Genomic DNA, 14483 nt, shown 5'->3' on the forward strand with positions numbered 1-14483 from the left:
TCTTTGGTTTTGGTTTTGTTGCTCCTTTTTGTTTGTTGCTCTCTCTTTGGGTTTGGGTTTGTTGCTCCTTTTTGTCTGTTGCTCTCTCTTAGGGTTTGGGTTTGTTGCTCTCTCTTTGGGTTTGGGTTTGTTGCTCCCTCTTTGGGTTTGGGTTTGTTGCTCCTTTTTGTCTGTTGCTCTCTCTTTGGGTTTGGGTTTGCTGCTCTCTGGGTTTGGGTTAGTTGCTGCTTTCTCTTTGGGGTTTGGTTTTGTTGCTCCTTTTTGTCTGTTGCTGCTTCTCTTTGGGTTTGGGTTTGTTGCTCCTTTTTGTCTTGCTGCTTCTCTTTGGGTTTGGGTTTGTTGCTCTCTCTTTGGGTTTGGGTTTGTTGCTCTCTCTTTGGGTTTGGGTTTGTTGCTCCTTTTTGTCTGTTGCTCTCTCTTTGGGTTTGGGTTTGCTGCTCTCTGGGTTTGGGTTGGTTGCTGCTTTCTCTTTGGGGTTTGGTTTTGTTGCTCCTTTTTGTCTGTTGCTGCTTCTCTTTGGGTTTGTGTTTGTTGCTGCTTCACTTTGGGTTTGGGTTTGTTGCTCCTTTTTGTCTGTTGCTGCTTCTCTTTGGGTTTGGGTTTGTTGCTCCGTTTTGTCTGTTGCTTTCTCTTTGGGTTTGCTGCTTTCTCTTTGGGGTTTGGGTTTGTTGCTCCTTTTTGTCTGTTGCTCTCTCTTTGGGTTTGGTTTGGTTGCTCTCACTTTGGGTTTGGGTTTGTTGATGCTTTTTGTCTGCTGCTCTCTCTTTGGGGCTGTTGCTGCTCTCTCTTTGGGGCTGTTGCTGCTCTCTCTTTGGGGCTGTTGCTGCTCTCTCTTTGGGGCTGTTGCTGCTCTCTCTTTGGGGCTGTTGCTGCTCTCTCTTTGGGGCTGTTGCTGCTCTCTCTTTGGGGCTGTTGCTGCTCTCTCTCTGGGTTTGGTTTTGTTGCCTTTTTTTTTAATTATTATTATTATTTTGGTTTGGTTTCTTTAACTTTTTGCTGTGGGTTGGGGTTTTTGTTTGTTTGGGGTTTTTTGTTTGGGGTTTTTGTTTGTTTGGGGTTTTGTTTGTTTGTTTTCTTGGGTTGGGGTTTTTTTTTGTTGCTGTTGTTGTTATGGCTCTGGGCCAGGCTGGGGAGGATGACCTCTGCCTTCATCTCCTTTCTTTGCCTCCCAGAGTGTATTTAATAATAAAAACAACTCCCCCCCCCCAAAAAAAAAAGCAACAACTCTGCCTTGTCCTGGGCAGCAGCTTCGGTGCTGTGTGGCTGTGGGCCGGATCCAGGGGAGGATGGAGGAGAGCAGGGGAGCAGCATTGTCCCCTTTGGCCACTGCAGTTTGGTGCCAGTGCTCTGCTGCAGGGCTGGCAGCAGCTGGTCCTAGGCATGGTGAGGAGATTCTGGGCCTGGAGCAGGGCAGTGGCTGCTGTGTGGGGTGACCCTGGAACGAGGGATGCAAGGGAAGAGGCCAGCACTGGAGGAAGCAGGTTTGGAAGGAAATGAGCTGTGAGCAGTCAGTGCTGGCTTATCAGCCTGGCTTGGTGCCAGGGGTTGTTGCTGAGAGCCTTGGAGCTCAGCCCACCAGCAGCAGGCAGGGTGAGGGCTGCTGGGGAAGCAGCACACTGCTGGCTGTGGCCATGGCTGCCAGGGGAAGGGGTGGTGCAGTGGCTGTGGGCATGGCAAGGGCTGCCAGGGGAAGGGGTGGTGCAGTGGCTGCCATGGGCTTGACCCATCCTGCCTGGTACCAGGCTTCTAGCAGGGCAGGAGCTTGGGCTGCTGGGCCGAGCAGGCAGCTCTGGCAAGCTAGGAAAGACCTGGCCAAGGAAGGTGGCAGGGCTGCTCCTGGACCCTGCCCAACTACCCTTCATGGCACAGCCTTTGCCATTGCCCAGGAGCAAGCCCCAGCCAGGCAGCACAGCCTGGGGAAGCTGCAGCCAAGGTGACTTTCCCCTCCCTGCCCAGGTGGAGGGGTGGGATGGGAGCAGCTCCTGCTTCTGACTCCCAATGCAAACTGCCACCATGGAGGGGGCCAAGCCTCTATCTCTGTGGGTGCAGCTGCAGAGGCCACATCCAGAGGGCTGAGGCTGAAGGTCAGGCCCCCAGGGACAGAATTCCATTGAGCCTGCAGTGAGATCAGTCCCTGCCCAGCCTCCCCCCCTGCCCTCACCCCCAGACCAGACACTTCTTTGTTCCTGTTTATTAGTAAGGGACTGAAACCACAGTTAAATACATTTCTTTATTGGTCATTTACAGCTGCTCCTGCCATGAAACCAGTAGCAGTAATTTGGGATCACCACTCTCCCAGCCCCTCTTGGCATTGTTTTACCCTCACAGATAGGCACCAGGCCACCTCAGCCTGGCCTCTGCCCACTTGGAGGGCACGCCTGCCCATGAGCACTCAGCCCCAGCTCTCCCCTTCGCCTCTGGGAGCAGGGCAGGGGACCAGAGCTGGGACCCTGACCCTCGTTTTGGCAGCTGGAAGGTGAGGAGCAGGAGGAGGGCTGGCCCAGCACAAGTCTCCACCAGCTTTGGGCAAGGGTTGGCTGCTTCCCTGCTGGCTAAGGGAGGGTGGCAAAGGGGGAAGGCCTCAGTAAACCACCTCATAGACTGTGGCCTTCTTGTCACCAGAGCCTGTAACGATGAATTTGTCGTTGATGGAGATGTCACAGCTCAGCACTGAGGAGGACTCTTTAGACTGAAAGGGAGAGAGGGGGGTGGTGAGGGCACTGCTGGGGGCTGAACCTGCCCTCATCCCTCTCCCACCCCCAGCCCAGTGCCACCCCCCTGCACCTGGAAGATGCTGGCACCGTAGGGAGTCCGCCAGGCGTTCAGCAGGTTGTCCTTCCCTGTGCTCACAAACCACTTCCCTGGGGCAGGAGACAAAGTGGGGATAGGGTTTGGGAAGCCATCCAGAGGAGGTGAGCAGGGGAAGGGAACCCAAAGGAGCCACAAGCAGGGAGGACAGAGCTTGCCTACCGCAGGAGGCGAATTTGAGGGAGAGGACACAGCTCTCGTGGAGGTGCAGCTGGTACTTGTCCGGCTTGGTGACGTGCAGGATCTCCACGTTGCTGCTCTCCATGCCCACTGCCAGCCACTCTCCTGTTGGGCAGTGCCCCAGGGAGAAGATCTAGGTGGGGATGAAGGACAGAGTCAGGCCTGACAGGTCCTGGCCAGCCCTGTGGTGCTCCTGGCTGCTGCCAGCCCCTACCTGGGAGCTGAAGTCGTGCTGCTGCAGCTGGCGCCCTTCCCGCAGGTCCCAGCACCTCACTGTGTTGTCCAGGCCCCCTGTCCACAGCTTGGTGCCATAGTTAGAGATGTCAATGCAGCTGGCACCGTCTGTGTGGCCCTGAAACTGCCTGGGAAAGAAGGGGGACAGGGAGGGCACAGTATGAGGGCTGTCAGCACCTGCAGCAGCCAGCAGCAGGAGATCCCTGCTGCGAGGACAGCGAGTGTCCCAGGGGCAGGGACAGTGTGGGGAGAGATGAGGAGACCCTGGAGGGGAGCAAAGAGTCCCTGCAGGGCCCAAGGAGGCTCAGGCAGCCCTGCCCCAGGCTGACCTGACCAGCGTCTGGTTCTGCAGGTCCCACACCACGATGTTGCCGTCGCTGCAGCAGGAGAAGCAGACTTTGGCGTCGGGGCTGATGGCCAGGGCATAGCAGGCAGGGGCAGAGGAGGTGAGCTCGGCCTTGATGCGGGGCGTGGGGGCTGCCAGGTCCCAGATGGAGAGGGTGCTGGCCTCCCCCCCCCACGATCAGGCTGCGGCCGTCGGGCAGCAGCTTGCAGGAGCGGATGTAGTTGTCGCGGTTCTGGGGGGCAGGAGGCAGGACCCTGTCAGCCCAGCCGGCCCCCACGGCAGCCTCTCACCTTGTCACTGCACTTGGGACAGCCTGGGGGGCTCCCTCTGCCCCACAGGCTCCCTCTGCCCCACAGGCTCCCTCTGCCCCACAGGCTCCCTCTGCCAGCAGCTGCTGGGCAGACACAGGCAGTGCTGGAGCAGGTGAGGCACAGCTCCAGCAAGGTGGAACCAGCCCAGGGCTCCAGGCTCTACCAGAACCTTTCCCCTGCTCCTGAATTGGGATTGCAGGCCACAGGGCCAGGGCAAGAGCTGATCAGTGCATGGCAAAGCACCTGGGAGACAGCCTACAGCCACAGAAGGACCCTCTCCCCTCCTCCTCTGCCCCAGGAGCACATTCCCCTCCCAAGCCCCCTCCCAGCCCCATTCCTGCTGCTCCTCCTCACCAGGCAGTCCAGCTGAGCCACGGCCGTCTTGGTGCCCGGCTGCCCCACGTCCCACACCTTCACACAGCCCTTGCCCCCGGTGTAGACGTGCTGAGTGGAGCTGCTGATGGTGACAGCACAAACCACCTCCCCGTGGCTCAGGGTGTGCAGCTGCCGTGCGTGCCGGGGGATGCCCGAGCCCAGGAGGGCGTCGGGGGGGAAGGGCACAGGCTGCATCTGCCCATCGGCGCTGACGTGGAAGGAGTAGGCGCTGCGGGAGGGGGCAGAGGAGAGCCTTGAACCATCCCCCCCTGTGACACCCGAGTGCCCTCCTCCCCCATCAGCCGCGCTGGAGCCAGGTGGAAGGTGTCTGCTGCACTGGCTAATGAGGGAGGTAATTAAGCAGCTCCTCGTTAGCAGCCCCTGCCTTGAACTCCAGGCCGGTGCTGGACTCAGAAGTGTGAAGTCCAACCTGGCCCTGCCCTGCCCTACATCGGCTGGGTGTAGGAATGAGCCCCGGGGAAGGAGACCCCCCTGGCCCCCACCCCCCCGCTGCCCACCCTCCCTGCAGCCCCTGCATGCAGCCATACTTACGGCTTCCCCCCAGGGATGCTGGGGAGTGAAGAGGAGATGGAGGAAGCCCTCAGGTGAGGGTGAGACTCAAAAGCCACCTGCTCCAAGTGAAGGGCACATGAGAGGCAAAGGAAGGGACACCAAGGCTGGGCTCCTGCCTTCCCCCACCTGCTCTGGGGACCAGGCCAGCCCAGCTCTGCCCAAGCTGCTTTCTCCCACAGCTCCACAACCCAAACTCCTCCAAGTGGGAGCCCTTCCTCGGGCTGCTTGAGCTGATGGCAGTGGCACAGATGCCACACATCAGGGGCAGTTCCTGCCCAGGACAAGTGGCAGAGCCAACAGCTGCCAGCAGCCTTGGCCTGGCCCTTGCAGACTTACCATGGGGGAGCGGCCGTACATCACAGCGCCGCTGACCTGCGGTGAGAGGTGGATGCCCAGGTACATGCTGGGGGCTGGCAGCTCCCCGTTGAGGGTGGCATGAGACAACATCCCCAAGGTAGAGGAGTAGGGGCTGGAGATGCTCAGGGGGCTGCGGAGAGCTGCGTGAGGAGAGAGCCCAGCGGTTGGGCCCTGGCCAAGGGGTGTGAGCAGCATCACCCAGGGCAAGAGGGCACCAGGCAGGAGCCAGGCAGGAAGACCGGTGCCAGCTCTGACCCAGGAGCCCCTGGTGTGGACCAGCAGATCAGGAGGAGGTGGATTAGGGGTTAGGACCAAAGGGGAGGGGCAGCCAAGGGGCAACCAAGGACCAAAGGAGAGCATCCAAGGGGCAACCAAGGACCAAAGGAGAGCAGCCAAGGGGCAGCTAAGGACCAAAGGAGAGGGACAGCTAAGGACCAAAGGAGAGCAGCCAAGGGGCAGCTAAGGACCAAAGAGGGGCAGCCAAGGGGCAACCAAGGACCAAAGGAGAGGAACAGCCAAGGGGCAACCAAGGACCAAAGGAGAGGGGCAGCTAAGGACCAAAGGAGAGGGGCAGCCCCTGATCTTCAACCTTCATTGGGATGTAGATACAGCACAGGCAATCAAATGGCTCCAACCCCTCCAAAGGGTGCACCAGAGCCCAGCCACTAAGCCACAGCAACCCTCAGCCCTGCTGCCAAGGCCTGCTCTGTCTTGGCCAGGTCAGGCTACCCCTGGCTGACAGCCAAGTGGTTCCACCTTCAGGCTTTTGATGATTTAGTGAAATTGAGTCCAAATTGCTGCTAATTTCTGGCCCAGACAAGGGTCTAATGTCTCTGGTCCTGCCATGTTTCTCTCTTGGACCTGTCCTCCTCATACCACCTTTAGGTGCCAAGATGCTCCAGAAACCTCTTCCCAAGGCAGGAAGAGGGGATGTGACCAGTTCACCATCATAGAACTGTTAGGGTTAGAAGGGACCTCGAGGATCATCCACTTCCAACCCCCCTGCCATGGGCAGGGACACCTCACACTAGATCAGCCACCACAGAGGCTGCTGCAGAGCCTTCACAACCCTCCCCTTGTGCTCTCAAGAAGGTGGCAGCTATTGACAGGGGCTTCTGGGTCAGCTGGATCTTGCCCAGGCTCCCTGCAGCACCCAGCACATGCAGACCCTCACCCCCATGGAGATCTTCAGCTGCAGCAGTCTGAGGCTGCAGGGCAAGCCCTGGCAGCCTGGTACCTGCACATGGTGCACACGCTGGCCATGGTCCATACCTCTGATCATGTGGAGCCAAAGGTGCCCTGCAGCTCTGCAGCCAGGAGGGAAGAGACCTGCCTGCCCTCAGCCCAGCCCTGCAGCAGCAGAACAGGACCCCCCCAAGCCCTGCCCCCCCCCAGGCACTCACTGATGCTGTCGGTGGTCGGAGCCTTGCCTGGGGGCGGCCGGAGCAGGGCAGCTGAGCTGGGCCCCGGGCCGGGCGTGAGGGAGTCGTGGAGTGGAGAGGCAGAGGAGGGCTTGGAGCTGGCAGTGCTGGCTGGAGGGTCAGGCTGTGCAGCAGAGGGAAGAGAAGCCTCAGCAGCGGGTTGGAAGAGAACCACAGAGCTGCCAACAGCCCAGGCCCACAGGGGAGGGCAGCAGAGCAGCCTGGGGCATGGCCACCCTGAGACTCAGCTACCCTGGATCACCTTCAGAGGCCCCTTCCAACCCAGACCAGGCCATGATTCTATGATCACAGAATGTTAGGGGCTGGAAGGGACCTGAAAAGCTCATCCAGTCCAAACCCCCTGCCAGAGCAGCATCACCTAGAGCAGATCCCACTGGAAAGCATCCAGATGGCTCCTGGGGCTCATCCCCTCTCCTTTCCTCCCTTGCCCCTTCCATCCTTCCCCCAGCATGGGAAGAGCTCCACAGCCCCACTTGCCTCCCTGCTTTGGGTGTAGAACATTCACTGCAAGGCCCAAGTCAGCCTGAACTGCCAGAGTCAGAGGATCACAGATTTTCTGGGGTTGGAAAAGCTCTCTGAGATCATCCAGTCCAGCCTTCAGCCCAGCCCCACCATGGCCACCAAACCATGGCCCCCAAGTGCCATAGCCACACATCTCATGAACACCTCCCATCCCATTTCCATCCCCATCCCTGCTCCCCTATCCCTATCTCCATCCCATCCCTATCCCTGTGCCCATCCCCTTCCTATTCCTGCTCCCCTATCCCCATCTCCATCCCAGCCCCATCCCCGACCCTATCCCCATCCCATTCTTGTTCCCATCCCCTTCCCATCCCCATCCTGTCCCCATCCCTGCTCCCACATCCCCACCTCATCTCCATCCCATTCCCATCCCACCTCCATCTCTATTCCCATCTCCATCCCATTTCCCTCCCCATCTCCATCCCCATCCCATCCCCCTTCCCATCCTTGTCCCCATCCCCTTCCTGTCCCCATCCCTGTTCCCACATCCCTATCCCATTCCCATCCCATCCCCATCTCCATCCCCATTCCCTTCCTATCCCCTTCCCATCCCCATCCCATCCTTGTCCCCATCCCCTTCCTGTCCCCATCCCTGCTTCCACATCCCTATCCCATTCCCATCCCATCCCCATCCCATCCCCATCTCCATCCCCATTCCCTTCCTATCCCCTTCCCATCCCCATCCCATCCTTGTCCCCATTCCCTTCCTGTCCCCATCCCTGTTCCCACATCCCTATCCCATTCCCATCCCATCCCCATCTCATCCCCATCTCCATCCCCATTCCCTTCCCATCCCCTTCCCATCCTTGTCCCCATCCCCTTCCTGTCCCCATCCCTGTCCCCATCCCTGCTCCCACATCCCCATCCCATCCCCATCCCCATTCCCTTCCCATCCCCGTCCCATCCCTGTCCCCATCTCCATCCCCATCCCATCCCCATCCTCATTCCCATCCCATCCCTGTCCCCATCCCACCCCATCCCCCATGGAGCAGGAAGATGCTTGGCAGGCTGCAGGCTCTCCAATCCCCCACAGCTATTTCATTCCTTTCTCTCTTTTTCTTTCTTCTCTCCTATTTTTTTCCCTCCCCTTCCTTATTTCCCCCCCCGCTTCCTTCCTTCTTTCCTTTTTCTTTCCCCCCAGCCTGGGGATTTTCCTGACACCAGCAAAGGGGGAAAAAAAAGAGAGGGAAGGGAGGGAGGGAGGGGGAGAAAAAAAATCACTCAGGGAGGGAAGCTCCATGCTGTGCTGGCAGATTGCTGAGGGCTCTTTGTCTGCTCTAATCCGATTGTGCCGGGGAGCTGCCGCTCGCCTCCTCCCCTGGCCCCCCCCTTCCCCTCCCCACCCCCTCCCTCAGCTGGCTCCTGACCCTGGGATGCAATCCTTGCATCCCTTTGGTCCCCGAGAGCTGCCTGGGAGGGTAGAAACGTCCCTCCCCCCCCCCACCTCTTCCCACACGTTGATGTTTCAATCTAAACCCCCTCCCCCTCTTCCTCCCCCCCCGGGGGCTGGCGCTCGGGGAAAAGGAGGAAGCAAAAGCGAAAGGGAGGGGGGAAAAAAAACCTAAGGGCAAATAAAACCGAAAGGAAACAGAAACTAAAGGATTGCTTTGGCCTCAAGCTGAGCCCAGGGGAGGGTTAGGCTGGAGATTAGGAACAATTTCTGCGCTGCGAGGGTGGGCAGGGGGTGGAAGAGGCTGCCCGGGGAGGGGGGTAGGGGGGTGCGGGGTGGGGGGGTGGAGGTGGAGTCGCTGGCCCTGGAGGTGTGCAAAAAAACCCAAGGAGCAGATCACAGCTCAGAGGATGTCAGGGGTGGGAAAGGACCCCAAGAGATCACTTGATGATCTCTGAGGCCCTTCCAACTCCTTCACAGGATCACAGGATGTCAGGGACCCAAAGAGATCACCCAGTCCAAGCCCCCTGCCAGAGCAGGACCATGCAATCTAGCTCAGGTCACACAGGAACACATCCAGATGGGCCTTGAAAGGCTCCAGAGAAGGAGACTCCACAACCTCTCTGGGCAGCCTGCTCCAGGGCTCTGGGACTGGAAGCTCCTCCTGGTGTTGAGGTGGAGCCTCCTGTGCTGCAGCTTCCATCCATTGCTCCTTGTCCTACCCCAGGGAGCAAGTGAGCAGAGCCTGTCCCCTCCCTCCTGACCCCCAGCCCTCAGGTATTGATAAACATTCATTAAATCCCCTCTGAATCTTCTCTTCTCCAGACTACAGAGCCCCCAGGTCCCTCAGCCTCTCCTCACCAGGCAGTGCTGCAGCCCCCTAACCATTGCCCTCCACTGGGCCCTCTCCAGCAGATCCCTGCCCCTAGATGTGGCCCCTGGGGACAGGGCAGTGCTGGGTAGAAGGTTGGACTCGGTGATCTTAGGAGGGATTTTCCAACCTTAATGGCTCTAGGATTCTGGGAAGCAGCTCTGGGGAATCCTGCAGACAGGCAGGGTGGAAAAACCCTTGCAGAGCTCAACCTCTGCCCTGCAGATGATTTGCCTCCCCCTCAGGGCACAGACCTCTGCTCCTGCCTGGCAGTGGGTGCCAAGCACTCAGCACTGACCTCTCCTTGCTCTCCCATTTGAGCCAGGCAGAAATTCAGGCCCATGTCCCCAGCCCTGCTGCCCACCCAGGGCCTGGGCTGCCCACACTGCTGCTGCCTACCAGAGCCTGGTCCTTGGGCTTGAGCGGCGTGGGGCTGCGGCTGGAGCTGGCAGAGGTTGGGCTCTCGGGCACCTCCCGGTGAGCTGGCAGCAGCCTGCTGCTGGGCACCTGGCTGGGGCTGCCAGGCTCTGAGTTGGGGTCCTGGGGAAAAGAGGAGAGAGGTCTTTGAGGAGTAGCAACCCCCCCAGCCTCACTGTGCAGGGTCCCTACAGATCCATCCCCAGGGTTGAGCCCAGCCTCAGTTTGCTCCTCGCTGCCTGCTGGCTGAGCTGCTCCCCCAGCCCCTTGCTGCCCCTGCTGCTCCCCCAGCCCCTTGCTGCCCCTTGCTGCTCCCCCAGCCCCTTGCTGCCCTTTGCTGCTCCCCCAGCCCCTTGCTGCCCCTGCTGCTCCCCCAGCCCCTTGCTGCCCCTTGCTGCTCCCCCAGCCCCTTGCTGCCCCTTGCTGCTCCCCCAGCCCCTTGCTGCCCCTGCTGCTCCCCCAGCCCCTTGCTGCCCCTTGCTGCTCCCCCAGCCCCTTGCTGCCCCTGCTGCTCCCCCAGCCCCTTGCTGTCCCTGCTGCCCCCCCAGTCCCTCACTATCCCATATCTGCTGAGCAGCATCAATGAGGAGAACCCTGAGAGGGCCTCAGCTCTGCTCCAAAGTCCCTGGATGAGAAACCTCCTTGATCTTGCTCTTGGTACACAAGTGGAGGTGACAGCAGACTCTGGTGGCCACAGACACCTGGGCAAGGAGGGATGGTGACCAGCACCAGCTGCCTCTTGGCAGCCCCTCTGACAGCACTTCAGAGGCAAGGCCACCCCTCAGCCCTTGCACTTCCACAGCCATTCAGCAAGGGCTGTGATTTTTATCACCATCATTACACTGATGAGCAGGTTTTATGAGCATCATTTCCTGCTGATGTCCCTTTCAGGGCTTGTATTTTCTTGGGAGGTGTCAGGAGGAAAAGGAAAAAGAAAAAGAGAAGTGACCTGTGTTCTCCTTTCCTCCCTCCCTCCCTCCCTCTCCCCCTCTCTCTCTCCCTCCCTCCCTCCAGTTTTCCAGGCAAGGCAACAAGGGATGTCCCCCCCAAAAAGCTTCACCCCTGCTAAGAACAGCTGGGGCTGGGGTCTGCTCTGTCTGCCTTGGTGGCCAGAGAAGGTTGTCCCAGAAGCCCCTGGCAGTGTGGTTGGTTGGAAGAGGCTGGGATCCAGCACACCTCCTGCCCCCCAGACACAGGCTCAGTGTGTCATGGGCACAGCTGCTCTAAGGCACCAAAGGCAGCCCAGGACATCTGCCTGCTCCTGCTACCTCCACCAGCCCCTGAGCTGCCAGCAGCCAGCCCAGCTTCTGGGGGCTCACATCCCAGCTTATCAGCATCCCCCAACATGGGATGCTGCAGGACAGGGGCTGAAGCAGGACTGGGAAGCAGAGCCAAGCCTAAGGCTGGCAAAGCTGAGCCCTGGCTGGCACAGCCTGCAAGCCACAGCACTGTGAATCAGAACCAGCCTTGGCTGGCATCAACACATTGGAGAGGGCTGGCACATGGCCTGGCTGGCACATGGCCTGGCTGGCTGCTCCTGCCCAGCAGCAATGACCCAGAACCCCACAGCCCAGGAACCAGAGCCCTAAAGCTCATGCTGGATGCACTGCCAAGGCTTCAGCCTGTCCTTAAGGGCTCACCTCATCCACCACCAGGTTGTAGTCACTCTTGTCCCCATCGCTGTCCTGCAAGGAGGGAGAAGCCCAGGAAGGCTGTCAGGAGTGGGAGGAGCTGGACCAAGCTTTGCCCTACACAACCCCAGCCAGCAGAAACCCTGTGGCATGGGCTGGGTTGGAAGGGACCTTCAAGACCACCCAGTTCCAACCCCCTGCCATGGGCAGGAACAGCTCCCACCAGCCCAGGCTGCTCAGGGCCTCATCCGGCCTGGCCTTGGACACCTCCAGGGAGGAGGCAGCCACAGCCTCCCTGGGCAGCCTGTGCCAGGCTCTCCCCAGCCTCACTGGCAAGAATTTCTTCCTCATCTCCACTCTCAGTCTCCCCTCTGCCAGCTCAAAGCCATTGGCCCTCATCCTTGCCACAAGTCCCTCCCCAGCTCTCCTGGAGCCCCTTCAGGTCCTGGAAAGCTTCTCTAAGCTCTCCCTGGAGCCTTCTCTTCTCCAGGCTGAACAGCCCCAACTCCCCCAGCCTGTCCCCACAGGGGAGGTCCTGCAGCCCCCTGATCATCTTCCTGGCCACCTCTGGCCCCTCTCCAGCAGCTCCAGGTCCTTCTTGTGCTGGGGGCACCAGTGCTGCAGGGGGGGGGGTTGTCTCACAGGAGCAGAGAGGCAGAATCCCCTTCCTTGTCCTTCTGATGCAGCCCAGGACACAGTTGGTCTTCTGGGCTGGCAGTGCCCCTTGCCAGATCCTGTTGAGTTTTCATCACCCAACACTGCATCTCCTCCTGCAGACCACTTCTCATGGACCAGCACCATGCCCTGCAGGCAGCCACTCCACCCTCTGCCCAAAGGGGCTCCCCAGGACGGGCACAGAGCTCCCCAGCCACCCCCCGAGGTCACTGCTCCTTGGGGCACTCACATAATGCCCTGGGGGCTCCTTCTCCTCCCGTTTCCTCTTCAGCCCAGAGCCTCCCAGCCGCTCCTCGTCCTGCAGGCTCTCAGGAGGGGAAGCAGAACCACTCTGAGCCAGAGGGAGGGAAGAGGAAAGCTGTGAGCCAGCAGCAAACCGCAGCCCCCAGAGCCCTGCTCTGAGCCCTTCCTCTCTGGAGAGCTCCCAGCGCCGGTCCAGCAGCAGCCAGCAACCTCTGCAACCAGACTGAGGGCAGGGGTCCCCTCCCCCCACCCAGCAGCTCTCAGGGCTACAGGGGGAGGCAGTACACCCCCCTGCCCCCTCCCATCAGAATCCTGTGGCACCCCAGGAACCCTTGGCCAGGAGTCCCCTGAGATCCAGATGCACTTGGGGTTAGTTTGGTGCTTTAAGCAAAGCCGGGGAAGATGTTTCCAGACCACTCCCCCCCCAAGTTCTGCCCCAGGTTCATTCATTCAGCTCTGATGGGGAAGCAGGATGAGGCCTGTCCCTGGGGGTTAGCTGCCCAGGGTCTCCTGGTGTGGGCAGAAGGGCAGAGGCATTTTTAGGGTGCTCAGAGGCTCAGCCCCATTTAACCCCAACACCACCCTCATCCATCCCCCCTCTCCTTCCAGCTTGCTCCCAGAACAGCCCCTGCCCACTCCTCAAAATCAAGCCAGACCCCACACCCCAGCCCCTTCCCAGGGAGAGTGCAGCTGCTTCCTCAGCCCATCACCCCTAAACCCACCTCCATCAGCCCCAAACCCCCTCCATCACCCCAAAACCACCTCTTCATCACCCCTAAACCACCTCCACAGCCCCAAACCCTGTCCATCACCCCAAAACCCCTAAATCACCTCTTAATCACCCCTAAACCACCTCCATCACCCTTAAACCACCTCCATCAGCCCCAAACCTCTTCTATCAGCCCAAAACCACCTCCATCACCCCCAAACCCTCTCCATCAGCCCATTACCCCTAAATCACCTCTTCATCACCCCAAAACCACCTCCATCACCCCAAAACCACCTCCATCACCCCAAAACCAGATCCATCACCCCAAAACCAGATCCATCACCCCATGACCACCTCCACCCAAGCAAAGCATCTCCCTGGCTGGGGGCAGGAGGAAGAGAGAGAGAGAACAGAGCTCAGCCCCAAGCCCCAGGCCCTTCTCCCTCGCCAGAGCAGGGGGGTGGGCAATGGGGGCAGCAGCCCCAGCTGGCAGAGGAGCCCTGGCTGCAGGGACCCCGGCAGGCAGGAGCTGAGCCAGGCAGCATCCTCAGCAGAGCTGCAGAGCAGATCAGCCCTCAGGAGACAACCAGGCATGGCAGAGTGGAAAATCCCCACCGGAGACTCATTTGCTTCACTTTAACCCTGCTGCTGCAGGAGCCAGAGGGCTGGGAAGGAGGATGGGGCCCAAGCAGGACCAAAATCCCTCCCCTGAGATGCTGCCAGCAGCAGTGGGGATGGGGGGAGTGTGTGTGGGGGGTGTCTCAATCCCTTCCTGTCCCCACAGCCCTGCTCAGAGGAGCAGAGCATGACCCAGGGCTCACTCACAGCCCTCCTCCCCCCACCAGCTCTCCTGCAAACCACCCTGGCACAGCTACAGGAGAGGTCAGGGCAGCTTCTGGGGCAGGGTTCCCCAATCCTGTGTCTGTGCAGGAGGTGGGGAGGGGGAAATGCCCCAGCCCCGAGGTTCCTGCGTGGTCAATTGGTTCCAGCGCAGCAGGACAAAGAGCCTCGACCCACACAAGCCCTGAGCTGCAAGGATGCTGCCTGTGCCCTGGGTGATCTCTGGAGCAGGTCCCCAGATATTCCTGGGATCACAGAGCTGATCCAGCCTGCAGGACACGCAGCGACCATCTCTCCCTCCCCCTCTCCCACCTGACTGCAAGCCTGTGAAGATCAATGCCAATTGCTCCCAGAGGAGAGGCTCGTTAACCCTTCCTTCCCCTGCCTGCACCGGGAGCTGCAGCTCTGCCTTGCTGCAGCCACAGAGCCCGGGCAGGGAGGCACAGAGCTTGGACTCAGGGCAGGCTGAGGGCATTCTCCCAAACGAGGCTGCAGCTAAGGGGTGCAGAGGGGCTGGCAGCACTGGGCTGAGGGAAGGAGACCTGTTCAGCCTGATTCC

At 60.0% G+C, this 14483-nt stretch overlaps 1 protein-coding gene across 1 annotated transcript; it reads right to left on the reverse strand.

Annotated features, from left to right (window-relative positions):
• Positions 1 to 2216: 2216 nt before the first annotated feature.
• Positions 2217 to 12641, reverse strand: TLE2 (TLE family member 2, transcriptional corepressor; the record flags this gene model as incomplete). The annotated part of the gene is given in 13 exon segments (XM_068169518.1): positions 2217 to 2689; positions 2785 to 2861; positions 2971 to 3121; positions 3203 to 3350; positions 3552 to 3739; positions 3741 to 3800; positions 4234 to 4483; positions 4807 to 4883; positions 5164 to 5324; positions 6588 to 6729; positions 9809 to 9949; positions 11467 to 11511; positions 12362 to 12641. Coding segments are annotated over 13 exon segments (1828 nt in total), but the record flags the coding sequence as incomplete, so codon positions are not given.
• Between the last annotated feature and the right edge of the window lie 1842 nt (positions 12642 to 14483).

This window comes from Melanerpes formicivorus, unplaced genomic scaffold, assembly GCF_026170545.1.
Source record: "Melanerpes formicivorus ecotype bairdi unplaced genomic scaffold, bMelFor1.0.p_v2 SCAF_187, whole genome shotgun sequence".
NCBI lineage: Eukaryota > Metazoa > Chordata > Aves > Piciformes > Picidae > Melanerpes > Melanerpes formicivorus.